The 14,968-nt window shown below is 52.5% G+C and overlaps 1 protein-coding gene across 1 annotated transcript in view; it reads left to right on the forward strand.

Annotated features, from left to right (window-relative positions):
- Positions 1-11,787, forward strand: part of IUM83_14756 (uncharacterized protein) — a gene marked incomplete at both ends in the record, with an annotated part of 29,887 nt that extends 18,100 nt beyond the window's left edge. The window contains 2 exons of the mRNA XM_067939525.1: positions 10,693-11,451; positions 11,779-11,787. Of these exons, the coding sequence (XP_067786147.1) occupies positions 10,693-11,451; positions 11,779-11,787 (768 nt within the window). The remainder of the gene's footprint in view (positions 1-10,692; positions 11,452-11,778) is intronic.
- Between the last annotated feature and the right edge of the window lie 3,181 nt (positions 11,788-14,968).

Consider the following 14,968-nt stretch of genomic DNA (forward strand, 5'->3'; position numbering starts at 1 on the left):
CGACGTCATGCTCAAGACCGTGCGTAGCGTGGTGTATACGACTCCGTAGTAGCTTCAGTGCGCTGGTAGCAAATAGGTGCGATGAAACGTGTAAGATTGGATTAACCTTTATTGACTCGTTGCTGAGTTTGCTTGGTTGCAGTGTTTCTTTCTAGTCGCGTAGGTGTCGGCGCAGAGCCTAACCAAAGCGTCGATCGGGCGGGGCAATATACACGCATGTTTGTGTGAATGCCCGCATTGACGATCTTCCTCGTCTCATCCGAACGTTATCGATTGGCTTAGTTGGTCCCACCGGCATCACCAGCTTGGATTGCTGGTAAGGTAGCGAGTTGAATAGTCCGACAATCGACAGCGCCGCAACCGCTTTTAACCGGGGTTTAAGCTACAATGACGCGCGCGTTCGTCAAGGTCTAGCATGTGCGTGTACTTGAAGTCGGATCACTCTAACGAAGATACCCAACTGCTGCTGGGGCTCACATTTCATTTTGCATCCGACCACGGACGCTGATTCCCTAAAAAAAATGCCGATGAGCACGTACGCGATGCGCAGGGTACGGATGTGTTGTCGTTAAGAGTATTTACCGCCATACCCGCTGCGTGGTTAACGCTTTGTGAATTCCTGCTTCGTGTGACGTCTACGCAGGAAGAGATCAAGCGCCTGAGAGTGGAAGTCCAGCGACTGACGGCCGAGCTGGCGGTGCTCACTATTCCGATAATATCTCCCGATGAAGCAGAGCTGGCAGAGCTGATGCTGCAACGTACTGTGCTGTTTGCAATCGCGAGAAGTCAACAATTCCGAGTGGCAAAGGTGCAGTCAGTCTTGGCGCAGTACATGGTGCGTGCGTCACCCTCTTCGTCATGTAAGGTTTTAAGAGGCACAATGTGGCCTAACTATTGATATGTGGCTGCATGTATCAGAGCGAACAGGACTGGAATCCTCTGTACACGAGTATTTGTCTCGGCCAGGCGTGGGCTGAACGACGCGCTACACTTTTGGAAATCCGACCGCAGAAGCTGGAGAATGCCTACAAGTACGTCACGGCCGCTTGTCCGTTGGAGGATTCAATGATGCCGCAGCACTCTGATGAACGCTTTGAGACCTTAGAGGGGGATGCGTGCTGTTCTCACGTGGACGTGGTTCATTTCGCTGGTCGGTCTATCCAGCAAGTGTTTAATGCGCTCAAGTTCTACCTTGACAATGCGGAGATTATTGTCAGAGCGACTCGGTCACATCACAGTGCGCGAAGACTACGACGAGATCGAAAACGTCGCTTACAACATTCGAATATTATCAAGGAATATCCACGGCATTCGTGTCGAGAACAATGTCGTAGGCTTCGCGAGTATGTGTGATGGGACAAGCAACGGATATATCCCGGAGCCCCGCGCTGTCATCGCCATTGACTCAGTAGATCAGGACGCGCTGCACCCATACGTTACGAGTGAACGTGTTCGAAGAGAGATATCGGTTGCTATCTTGCTGACAGCGAGAGATCTAACATTCAAGCCGGATACCAGCTATTCAAGAGCGCCGAGATGCAGTAACGGGGCCGAATCGGTCGTAACTATGCGCCGGGTTATGTTTTTGAAGCTGCATCGACCAGAATTTCCTGTCCAAATTGCTCTACTGGAATTGCAGTCGGAGCTTGCGCAGTGGAGCGACTTAATGATGAAGACAATGCGTGATGTGCTGAGCTCGCCTCCTACGTAACATCAGCGCTTGCAAAAGGGCTACCCACCCATTCAGAGAATCAATTTTTTTGAGAACATCAAGATATGATAATATTTGGCTTCAGGTGGATGAACTTGAATATGATTGACTTGTGAGATCGCAAGAGTGGGGGGTCACGTTTGTGGGATGGGTCCATGTGGCGAAATGCAAGAACCTCGAAGCAGGTATCCGTTTTAGCGCACTCGATGCTATGCTGGCAGGGTCGATGATTTCCCACTGCTGATTCGGGTTGTTTGTCGAGCAGCCGTACAACTGCACCTTGTTTTCTGCGAAGGATCCTGGCCGAGGCAGAAACCCATGTGTGCAGTGTGCTGGTCGCGTTGTCGAACGCCCACCTCTGGCTCGCCTCATCGCTCATACAGCGGTACACGTGCGCGTCACCACCGTCCAGGGCTGGCACGCATCCAGGCAGCAGTCGCTGCTCTTGGGGCGCACCTGCTGCGTTTTTGAGTCAAGAACGCACCCAGTCACTGGATCTGTCCGAAATGTGTGCAGCTTGCCACCGTTCTCCGAGAGTACCAACTTCGTACGGCTATTGCGAATAGCGCGCGGGTCCTTCCAGTCGAATTTACGATAGAGAAGGAGTTGTCGATATCACCTTCTCATGTTGTTGGACCATGGACGCCGTGAGTGGTGTCTTGAACGCGTCTGTCATCGCTTTCGCAATTTCAACGAAAAGCAATCCGTCTAATCTCAGTTGAACCAAGCATGTTTCCATCTGCGGCATCCAGTCAACTCGGGCTTGATTCCACGCTCCTTTCGCCACTGACGTATGCGCTCCGCGACAGCTATCTGTGAACGCGGCTTTTACCGAGGTCTATTGTACGTCTCGTGAAGAGATCGATTATCCGCGGAGAATCTCGCCCCTCCACAGCTTTACAGAGCTCGTTAAGGAGCGCGAGCTCGCCCATATCCCACCGCCAGGTCGACATGATGCACCAGTGCCCCTTTTGCATGAACAGGTGCCCCTTTGCATGAACAGGTACTGTAGATCGATGCTGCCTCAAGTTATGCGACCGAGGTGCATTCGATCACATGCTGGCTTGCGACGTGAGAAAGTAGGCATCACACAGTTTGCTCAAACGACGACGCAACGCATAGCATCTCATTGTCGCCTGTGCTATTGATATGAGATCCCCGTTCACATCTCCCAAGTTTGCAGTAGACTCATGAGCCTCCAGAACGAGTGAATGGAAAGCGGTCCAACATGCTGTGTTACGCTCAATCTGCCCATACGCGCACTTCATGTTATCCCACAAGTTGCAGTACAAGACGGCAACTGACGAGTGTTGTTCGGTATCTTTTCTTAGTAGCTTTTGCGCGGAGTCCATTGACAGTTCAAACGTAACGTTAGCGACGTGGTCATCTTGGATCTCCGCATCGGTCCGTGTATCTGTCCATCTCTCCAGCATATCAACGACAGTCGAAATTTTCAATCTGTCCTCTGGGTTCTTCGAGCACATCCGTGCGACCAACTCCCACTGGTCGTCCTCGCACTTCGGTCGAGATGGCATCCTGCCACGAGTAGCGTGATATCGCACAGCGAACTTATCGACGAGACCTTCCCGCGGCAGGCATCTGGAAAATGGTTTTCCCGTCTGTAGTGCCTCAACAACTCGCAACGCTTCCACGATACACATACCCAAAGAGTACACATCGGACTCGATCGTCGGCTTAGCTCCCATCAAGCACTCCGGAGCCACCCAGTGCCACGCGCCAGAAATCGGGGAAGTAGTCTCGCTGTCTGCCGCGGAACTCAGACCGAAATCGATCACCTTAGCTTTCCGGTCACGTCCGATGACGATGTTGTTGCTTTTTAGGTCACCATGGACAAAACCGCGCACATGAAGGTATTGCACGCCTAGAGCAGCCTCGAACAGTTTCGTCCACAGATCATCGGGGTGCTTTCGCAAATACTCGACAAGCGTACCGTGAGTGGCGTACTCGCACACGAAAAACGGCCTCCCGATGTGGCAGGCCCCAAAGAGCCGAACCACGTGAGGGTGGCTAAACCCAAACCAAGTGTCAGCTTCACGGCGGAACATTGCTCTAGCCTCTGTTCGCTTTTGATCAAATGATGCTGACAATAAGCTGTCGTAGAAGCTGGTATCACCCGCACTTCCAACTACCTTCACTATCACGTCCGAATCTAACCATTTCGCTTGCCACACGCTTCCAAAACCACCATCAGCTATATGTTTGCCTTGGACCAATTCGTACCACGGGATAAACCACTCCGGAGTGAGATGAGCTATATTGCCTTCTCCTTCAATCTTCAGCCTATTATCAATCTCCTCATACGCCCTTTTAATGGTCTCCGATTGTTCTTCCGTGTACTTGCCTGGAGCTGTTTCCATCTCTGTTCTCAACGTCTGCAAAAGGCAGTTTTCTCTTCCACAGACGTCAACTGCTGCAATAGGAGGGCAATATCTGCTATACCTGAGACAAAAGCCGAGGCCTGTTCACGGCGTTGTACAAGCCACGACACCTCCGTATCTTCCGATATAGACTCCCCGAGAGCTTTCAGGAGAGCATTAACGCGCCAACGGAAGGAGTACATACTGGTCATCGTGGCTCGAGTCGAAGTCAGCCCCAAGGCGCGAGTTTCCTCTGGCGTCATCGTGATTGTCTGGTAGACGTCAGAGAGGAGAGAATCAAATTGGCTGCGCAAGCGTTCGTTTTGCTTTGATCCCCGAAAGCAATCGTGGATATGTTTGAGTTCGTTGAATAACCAGAGGTGTTCATCATTATCGCCCTCGTTCACACACTCTTGCAACGTTAGCCACCGCTCAGTCATTTCACAAGACTCGTAGTCTTCGAAAGAGTGTTGAGGCTCCAGGTCCGGCTGGCAGACATCGATACTCTCTTCAATGGACAAACGTTCCAACTCGGAGACAATGGACGACAAACTGGGCCGATTGTATGGATCTTGGCAGCACATCCGCCACACCAATTCACGACTCTGTCGAACAAAATACGGTTTATTGCTATGAGTGAATCGATAGCGATCAGGGCCCGGTTGCAAGGAGTCAAATTGGTCGTTGGGAACGCTCTGGTGGGGATCTGCGTTCCATTCTAGTTTGCATTTCTTTGCATTTTCTTCATTTGCCTCGCTCCATGGCTTCTTCCGGCTTTCAGCTTCGAGAATACACATTCCAAGTGAATATACATCAGACTCACGCGAAAGTGGGCTCCGTGCCACCACCTCAGGAGCTTGCCACCGCGTCGATCCAACCACATATTTCACTGTACTCACCTTCTTCGTGGCTCCCGCCAGGCCGAAATTTGACAGCTTCGCCAACCCATCACTACCAATCAAGATGTTACTGCAACGAAGGTCGCCGTGAACAATCCCACGCTCGTGCAGATACTCGAGTCCCAATGCTACCTCGTGCAGATATTTCCACAGCAATGGCGGCTTTACATCACTTGACGGAGACGACGATTTGACATACTGAAGTAACGAGCCTTGACTAGCAAATTCACACACAAAGAAGTTCACAGCAGGCCCAGCCTGGCACACGCCATACAACTTCTGTACGTTGGGATGGCGCAGCTGGTGCCATGCGTGTACCTGCCGTGCCAAAGTGGAATGCGAAGCGTCAGGAAGAAACAGCTTTACGACGGCATCAGCATCCAGCCACTTCGCTTGAAAATCACCACCGATAGTTCCTTGTCGGGAGAATTCGCCCAACTCCACTTCGATTGGGGAAATGATACTACTGCCTGATCGGTCAGAAGTATTGTGACTATCGACCTTCAACGTATCGTCGGTAGATGTTTGACTTTCAGGTAAAATAAATGGCATAAGTAGACGGGTAATGTCATAGTATCCGTGATCATTGGCTAGGCGAGTAGCTGTCTGCCCGTCGTTGGCCTTCGCGTTGACATCAGCACCACAGTCGTTTACCAGATACCGCACGACGTTAAGATGACCTTTTTGACCGGCCTTCATCAGCGCTGTGTATCCATTCGTGTTCTTTGCGTTGACATCCGCGCAACAGTCATTCACCAGACACCGCACGACATTAAGATGACCTTTTTGAGCGGCCTTCATCAGCGCTGTGTCTCCATTCCTGTTCTTTGCGTTGACATCAGCGCCAGAATCGTTCACAAGACACCGCAAGACGTCAAGGTGAACTCTATAAGCGGCCTTCATCAGCGCTGTCTCCATCGATCGTCTTAGCGTTGACATCAGCGCCACAGTCGTTCACGAGGAACCGTACAACATCAAGGCGACCACCGTACGTGGCCGACATCAGCGCTGTGGCTCCATTATTGTTCTTCTCGTTGACATTCGCACCACAGTCGTTCACCAGACACCGCACGACGACAAGGTGACCTCCGTGAGCGGCCTTCATCAGCGCTGTGTATCCATTCCTGTTTTTCACGTTGACATCAGCGCCACAATCGTTCACCAGACATAGCAAGAGGTCTAGGTCAACTCTATAAGCGGCCGACATCAGCGCTGTGTCTCCATCGATGTTCTTCGCGTTGACATTCGCGCCACAGTCGTTCACGAGGAACCGGACGACGTCAAGGTGACCTCCGTAAGCGGCCGATATCAGCGCTGTGCCTCCATTATTGTTCTTCGCGTTGATATCCGCACTACAGTCGTTCACGAGGAACCGGACGACGTCAAGGTGACCTCCGTAAGCGGCCGATATCAGCGCTGTGCCTCCATTATTGTTCTTCGCGTTGATATCCGCACTACAGTCGTTCACGAGGAACCGGACGAAGTCAAGGTGACCTCCGTAACCGGCCAACATCAGCGCTGTGTATCCATTATTGTTCTTCGCGGTGACATTAGCGCCACAGTGGTTCACGAGGAACCGGACGACGTCAAGGTGACTTCCGTAAGCGGCCGACATCAGCGCTGTGCCTCCATTATTGTTCTTCGCGTTGACATTCGCACTACAGTCATTCACGAGGAACCGGACGACGTCAAGGTGACCTACGTGAGCGGCCTTCATCAGCATTGTGTATCCATTCGTGTTTTTTGCGTTGACATCAGCGCCACAATCGTTCACAAGACACCGCAAGACGTCTAGGCGACCATTTTGAGCGGCCTTCACCAGCGCTGTGTCTCCATAGATGTTGTTCGTGTTGACATCCGCGCAACAGTCATTCACCAGACACCGCACGACGTTAAGATGACCTTTTTGAGCGGCCTTCATCAGCGCTGTGTCTCCATTCCTGTTCTTTGCGTTGACATCAGCGCCAGAATCGTTCACAAGACACCGCAAGACGTCTAGGCGAACTCTATAAACGGCCTTCATCAGCGCTGTCTCTCCATCGATCGTCTTAGCGTTGACATTCGCGCCACAGTCGTTCACGAGGAACCGGACGACGTCAAGGTGACCACCGTGAGCGGCCGATATCAGCGCTGTGCCTCCATTATTGTTCTTCGCGTTGATATCCGCACTACAGTCGTTCACCAGACACCGCACGACGTCAAGGCGACCATTTTGAGCGGCCTTCATCAGCGCTGTGTCTCCATTCCTGTTCTTCACGTGCACATCAGCGCCACAGTCGTTCACAAGACACCGCACGAGGTCAAGGTCAACTCTAAGCGGCCGTCATCAGCGCTGTCTCTCCATCGATCGTCTTAGCGTTGACATTCGCGCCACAGTCGTTCACGAGGAACCGGACGACGTCAAGGTGACCTCCGTAAGCGGCCGACATCAGCGCTGTGCCTCCATTATTGTTCTTCGCGTTGATATCCGCACTACAGTCGTTCACGAGGAACCGGACGACGTCAAGGTGACCTCCGTAAGCGGCCGATATCAGCGCTGTGCCTCCATTATTGTTCTTCGCGTTGATATCCGCACTACAGTCGTTCACGAGGAACCGGACGAAGTCAAGGTGACCTCCGTAACCGGCCAACATCAGCGCTGTGTATCCATTATTGTTCTTCGCGGTGACATTAGCGCCACAGTGGTTCACGAGGAACCGGACGACGTCAAGGTGACATCCGTAAGCGGCCGACATCAGCGCTGTGCCTCCATTATTGTTCTTCGCGTTGACATTCGCACTACAGTCATTCACGAGGAACCGGACGACGTCAAGGTGACCTACGTGAGCGGCCTTCATCAGCACTGTGTATCCATTTCTGTTCTCCACGTCCACATCAGCGCCACCGTCGTTCACCAGACACCGCACGACGTGAAGGCGACCATTTTGAGCGGCCTTCATCAGCGCTGTGTCTCCATTCCTGTTCTTCACGTGCACATCAGCGCCACAGTCGTTCACAAGACACCGCACGACGTTAAGATGACCGTTTTGAGCGGCCGACATCAGTGCTGTGTCTCCTTCGATCGTCTTAGCGTTGACATTCGCGCCACAGTCGTTCACGAGGAACCGGACGACGTCAAGGTGACCACCATAAGCGGCCGATATCAGCGCTGTGCCTCCATTATTGTTCTTCGCGTTGATATCCGCACTACAGTCGTTCACGAGGAACCGGACGACGTCAAGGTGACCTCCGTAAGCGGCCGACATCAGCGCTGTGTATCCATTATTGTTCTTCGCGTTGACATCAGCGCCACAATCGTTCACAAGATACCGCAAAACGTCGAGGCGACCTCTATCAGCAGCCTTCATCAGCTTTTGCCTCGTATCACCGCCGTGGAATAAAAAGCCATTTCATCACGTTTGCCCACTTGCCTCCCCTTGTTTGGTCACTTCGTCCTTCATATCTACTGGATCGTCGGGATGATTTTCCCATCCTAGTTGCCTAGAAGTCGCAATTTAAGAAGTGAGAGAATGGTGAGAGAGCGCACCCATGGTGGCCAGTCGCCAAGAACCGGATACACAACTCGTGCGCCTTTCGGGGAGGGGAGAACGAGCCAGCACTGCGTGTAAACGTGCGGTAACGCGCAACACTGCCGCGAACTGATATGTAGCAAGAATTTGTGTGACTATCTTGTGATCGCACTTAATCGGAGTGGTGTGCGACTTTTGAAGCTATTTGCCGACATGGCGACGGAGCAGGATGCTGAAGACCTTGCTAGCCAGGTGAAGACGGTGAAAGACAATGTCATCGGAGAGAAGACTGTTAAGATGTACACCCGTGGAATATATCGCTACGTGGTGTGGCTTTACGAGAACCAGAGAAGTGTCCTGTGCGATGGTTTCAATGATGCTTTGCGCGCCGGTGCTTGGAGAATGCCGACTTGGGTATAGTGATAGTATTCATTTGTGCTTTAACAAATTACCACCTCATTTATTACGAACTGGAGGATTTCTTATGACGTCTCTAGTTTATCACAGTGAATATCTACGCACAACACTGAGTGCATTGCACCCTTTGTTCCGCAATGCCCTTTTCGAAAACGCCAGGCTCGTGTCCCAGTTTCAACAACGGCTGGTTTGTCGGACAGCACGTGCATCGGACCGAATGAGGCCCACTGGGGTTCCTCCGCACGTTCACTTGCTGGTAGCGATGGAGAAGCAAGCGGAACAACTACAGCAATTATCGCTGTCTGTTGGTGGGTTAGCGCCGACCGTGGTGGAGCTAATGAAGTCAGAAATGTCGCGCTGTCAAAACTCTGTGTCAACCCGAGAGCCACCGCAAGTGTATCGCGGGCGCTTTCGGATTGCGGAATATTCGATCTTGTTCAATCCGTTCGAAATCATCTACCTTGTCAGTTAGAACGCAGTGTCGAACCTGATGAATCTCCGCCAGAGAACTTAGCCACGGATCTCACACTGCTACAACAATCTTTCTTTTGTGAACGAAAGATTTACACGAGCACAGCCCGAATTTGATATTCCCAGCATGTCGTTAATGTGTGGTTGGGAGCACTGGTGCTGTGGCGACCCATCCGGGCAAGTTGGTCCGAACCGCGTTTTGCAATGGCAGGACCTCACCTCCAGTAAGATGCGAAAAAAAAAAACTATCAAACTATCGCTGTATGATGATGGAGGTACAAGCCAAAATACCTAGAAGTTCCTGGATAGCAACACCTAGCGTTCAACAAGCGCGCGAGATTTTTGATGGTGTGATCGCAGAGCTTCCGATCAGCGATGTCGCCACCAAACCGTCAAAGACGCAATGATCAACTCAAATGGTCTAGTGCCCTGAATGAAATCCGGCAACATCGTCGCAGATCGAGTCGCGACACATAGTTTAGCAACAGATTTACTCAATATGTAGACAGGAGTGCATGAATCGAATTTGTCTTACCTGTCGCGACTATTTTGCTGGGTGGTTGTCTAGACGCTGTATATGCATTTCTACCAGCGCGGATTGCCGACATCGTAACCTCGTTGGGGTTATGCAGGTGGCCATGTCGATGTCCGTCCTTGACTTCCTGCCGTCACACGCACCGCTTACTCAATTCAGTAGCGTTTAATCGGATGCTGCTCGACGAGGCAGTGCTCGTGTTTGTCCAGCGTTTGTAATACGGGGTGGTATTGAGTTTCGTGTATTACAGTAGCTATCTGACGCCAACAAATTCGTGAGAACTCTGGATTGTCGCTCAGAATAACAGTGGTTGTATCGAAAAGTCGCCAGGGGTAAAACGAATTCGTGTGCGCACAAACGCACAAGAAACGCAAAAGTTTTCATACAAAAAGGAAGTCAGACGCCAACAAATTCAAGAGAATGGGAAAGAAGTTCATTGCTGACACAACGCAGGCGGAGTAGCATTAGCCTGGTTGAAGAACCCTCGATCTCGGCTGGGTGCTTCGGGTCGCAATAATGGAGAGAATCCTTGCACCCTACCTAAAAGCATAGTGCAAGATCATTCTTTTTCTGCGGATTATGCGTTCGGCCTTGCACTGTAGCTAAGACAATTCACTTGAATAAAGTATACCACCTGCATGCCTAACTTGGATTTTGAGCCATTTGTATCGAACTACTTAAGAACTACCTATTCAGACTTTTCCCAAAATGCCTAATCGAGGTCAAATTAGGTAGGTAGGTAGGTATTTCTGCCTAATTTGGAGAGGCGCAGCAGGAGATCGAGCGGCTGGAGAGCCAGGTGGCCGTGCTCAAGACGCGCTCGCTGCCGCCCGAGGAGGCGGCCAAGGCCGACCCGGTGCTGCAGCGCCGCGAGGCCGAGAACGCGGCGCTCACGAGCGTCTTGCGCCACCAGCAGCTGCACGTGGCCAACGCGCAGTCGCTGCTGTCGCGCTGCCTCGGGGCCCAGCACACGCACCCGCTGTACACGCGCATCCGGCTGTCCAAGGACTGGCCGGAGCGCCGCGCCACGCTGCGCAGCGTCCGCGCCGAGAAGCTGCGCAACGCCTACGAGTACATCGCGGCGCGCAGCAGCCACGCGCAGCCGGAGAAGATGCAGCTCTCGGACGAGCGCTTCGAGTCGGCGCAGGGCGACCTGTGCTGCGTGCGCTTCGAGACGGTGCACTTCCGGGGCGTCGAGTCGCTCGAGCAGGTCTACAACGCGCTCGTCTTCTACCTGACCAACATGGAGATCAGCATCTCGGAGCGGCTGGGCCACATCACGGTGAGAGACGACTACGACTCGATCGAGGGCACGGCGTACAACTCGAGGATCGCGTCCACGGAGGACTGCGGCGTCACGACCGAGATGAACGCCGTGTCCTTCCCGCAGCTCTTCGCCAAGGACGAGCTGGGCGCGGGCGTCGGGCCCTGCGCGGTCATGGCCAGCGACTGCGTGGACGAGGACGAGCTGTACCCGTACAACCCGAGAGAGCGCGTGAGGAAAGACGTGTCGGGAGCGGTGGTGCTCACGGTGAGCAGGAGGAAGGTGAGGCACAAGGGGAGGAGGCAGATTGGCACGGCCACCGTTGCAGGCGAGGAGGAGACGGAGCTCGTGGTCACGATGCGACGTGCGGCATTCGTGAAGCTGCATCGACCACAGTTCCCCGTGTCGCCCTTTGCGCTGCAGGAGCTGCACGAGGGTATTGCACGGTGGGGCGACGTCATGCTCAAGACCGTGCGTAGTGTGGTGTATACGACTCCGTAGTAGCGTCGGTGCGCTGGTAGCAAATAGGTGCGAGGAACCGTGTAAGATTGGATTAACCTTTATTGGCTCGTTGCTGAGTTTGCTTGGTTGCAGTGTTTCTAGTCGCGTAGGTGTCGGCGCTCAGCCTAACCAAAGCGTCGATCGGGCGGGGCAATATACACGCATGTTTGTGTGAATGCCCGCATTGACGATCTTCCTCGTCTCATCCGAACGTTATCGATTGGCTTAGTTGGTCCCACCGGCATCACCAGCTTGGATTGCTGGTAAGGTAGCGAGTTGAATAGTCCGACAATCGACAGCGCCGCAACCGCTTTTAACCGGGGTTTAAGCTACAATGACGCGCGCGTTCGTCAAGGTCTAGCTTGTGCGTGTAGTACTTAAGTCGGATCACTCGGACGAAGATACCAACTGCTGCTGGGGCTCACATTTCATTTTGCATCCGACCACGGACGCTGATCACCAGCGAATATCCCCCCCCCAAAAAAAAAAAAAAAATGCCGATGAGCACATACGCGATGCGCAGGGTACGGGTGTTATCTTAGAGAGTATTTACCGCCATACCCGCTGCGTGGTTAACGCTTTGTGAATTCCTGCTTCGTGTGACGTCTACGCAGGAAGAGATCAAGCGCCTGAGAGTGGAAGTCAAACGACTGACGGCCGAGCTGGCATTGCTCACTACCCCGATAATATCTCCCGATGAAGCAGAGCTGGCAGAGCTGATGCTGCAACGTACTGTGCTGTTTGCAATCGCGAGAAGTCAACAAGTCCGAGTGGCAAAGGTGCAGTCAGTCTTGGCGCAGTACATGGTGCGTGCGTCACCCTCTTCGTCATGTAAGGTTTTAAGAGGCACAATGTGGCCTAACTATTGATATGTAGCTGCGCGTATTCGAGCGAACTGGACTGGAATCCCCTGTACACGAGTATTTGTCTCGGCCAGGCGTGGGCTGAACGACGCGCTACACTTTTGGAAATCCGACCGCAGAAGCTGGAGAATGCCTACAAGTACGTCACGGCCGCTTGTCCGTTGGAGGATTCAATGATGCCGCAGCACTCTGATGAACGCTTTGAGATGCGTGCTGTTCTCACGTGGAGGTGGTTCATTTCGCTGGTCGGTCTATCCAGCAAGTGTTTAATGCGCTCAAGTTCTACCTTGACAATGCGGAGATTATTGTCAGAGCGACTCGGTCACATCACAGTGCGCGAAGACTACGACGAGATCGAAAACTTCGCTTACAACATTCGAATATTATCAAGGAATAGCCACGGCATTCGTGTCGAGAACAATGTCGTAGGCTTCGCGAGTATGTGTGATGGGACAAGCAACGGATATATCCCGGAGCCCCGCGCTGTCATCGCCATCGACTCAGTAGATCAGGACGCGCTGCACCCATATGTTACGAGTGAACGTGTTCGAAGAGAGATGTCGGTTGCTATCTTGCTGACAGCGAGAGATCTAACATTCAAGCCGGATACCAGCTATTCAAGAGCGCCGAGATGCAGTAACGGGGCCAAATTGGTAGTAACTATGCGCCGGGTTATGTTTTTGAAGCTGCATCGACCAGAATTTCCTGTGTCCAAAATTGCTCTACAGGAATTGCAGTCGGAGCTTGCGCAGTGGAGCGACTTAATGATGAAGACATGCGTGATGTGCTGAGCGCGCCTCCTACGTAACATCAGCGCTTGCAAAAGGGCTACCCATCCATTCAGAGAATCAATTTTTCGAGAACATCAAGATATAATAGTATTTGGCGTCAGGTGGATGAACTTGAATATGATTGACTTGTGAGATCGCAAGAGTGGAGAGTCACGTTTGTGGGATGGGTCCATGTGGCGAAATGCAAGAACCTCGAACCAGGTATCCGTTTTAGCGCACTTGATGCTATGCTGGCAGGGTCGATGACTGCTGATTCGGGTTGTTTGTCGAGCAGCCGTACAACTGCACCTTGTTTTCTGCGAAGGATCCTGGCCGAGGCAGAAACCTATCTGTGCAGTGTGCTGGTCGCGTTGTCGAACGCCCACCTCTGGCTCGCCTCATCGCTCATACAGCGGTACACGTGCGCGTCACCACCGTCCAGGGCTGGCACGCATCCAGGCAGCAGTCGCTGCTCTTGGGGCGCACCTGCTGCGTTTTTGAGTCAAGAACGCACCCAGTCACTGGATCTGTCCGAAATGTGTGCAGCTTGCCACCGTTCTCCGAGAGTACCAACTTCGTACGGCTATTGCGAATAGCGCGCGGGTCCTTCCAGTCGAATTTACGATAGAGAAGGAGTTGTCGATATCACCTTCTCATGTTGTTGGACCATGGACGCCGTGAGTGGTGTCTTGAACGCGTCTGTCATCGCTTTCGCAATTTCAACGAAAAGCAATCCGTCTAATCTCAGTTGAACCAAGCATGTTTCCATCTGCGGCATCCAGTCAACTCGGGCTTGATTCCACGCTCCTTTCGCCACTGACGTATGCGCTCCGCGACAGCTATCTGTGAACGCGGCTTTTTACCGAGGTCTATTGTACGTCTCGTGAAGAGATGGATTATCCGCGGAGAATCTCGCCCCTCCACAGCTTTACAGAGCTCGTTAAGGAGCGCGAGCTCGCCCATATCGCACCGCCAGGTCGACATGATGCACCAGTGCCCCTTTTGCATGAACAGGTGCCCCTTTTGCATGAACTGGTACAGTAGATCGATGCTACCTCAAGTTATGCGAGCAAGGTGCATTCGATCACATGCTGGCTTGCGACGTGAGAAAGTAGGCATCACTCAGTTTGCTCAAACGACGACGCAACGCATAGCATCTCATTGTCGCCTGTGCTATTGATATGAGATCCCCGTTCACATCTCCCAAGTTTGCAGTAGACTCATGAGCCTCCAGAACGAGTGAATGGAAAGCGGTCCAACATGCTGTGTTACGCTCAATCTGCCCATACGCGAACTTCATGTTATCCCACAAGTCGCAGTACAAGACGGCAACTGACGAGTGTTGTTCGGTATCTTTTCTTAGTAGCTTTTGCGCGGAGTCCATTGACAGTTCAAACGTAACGTTAGCGACGTGGTCATCTTGGATCTTCGCATCAGTCCGTGTATTTGTCCATCTCTCCAGCATGTCAACGACAGTCGAAATTTTCAATGTGTCCTCTGGGTTCTTCGAGCACATCCGTGCGACCAACTCCCACTGGTCGTCCTCGCACTTCGGTCGAGATGGCATCCTGCCACCAATAGCGTGATATCGCACAGCGTCCTTATCGACGAGACGTTCCCACGGCAGGCATCTGGAAAATGGTTTTCCCG

This window comes from Phytophthora cinnamomi (genome assembly GCF_018691715.1).
Source record: "Phytophthora cinnamomi strain GKB4 chromosome Unknown Contig71, whole genome shotgun sequence".
Taxonomy (NCBI): domain Eukaryota; phylum Oomycota; class Peronosporomycetes; order Peronosporales; family Peronosporaceae; genus Phytophthora; species Phytophthora cinnamomi.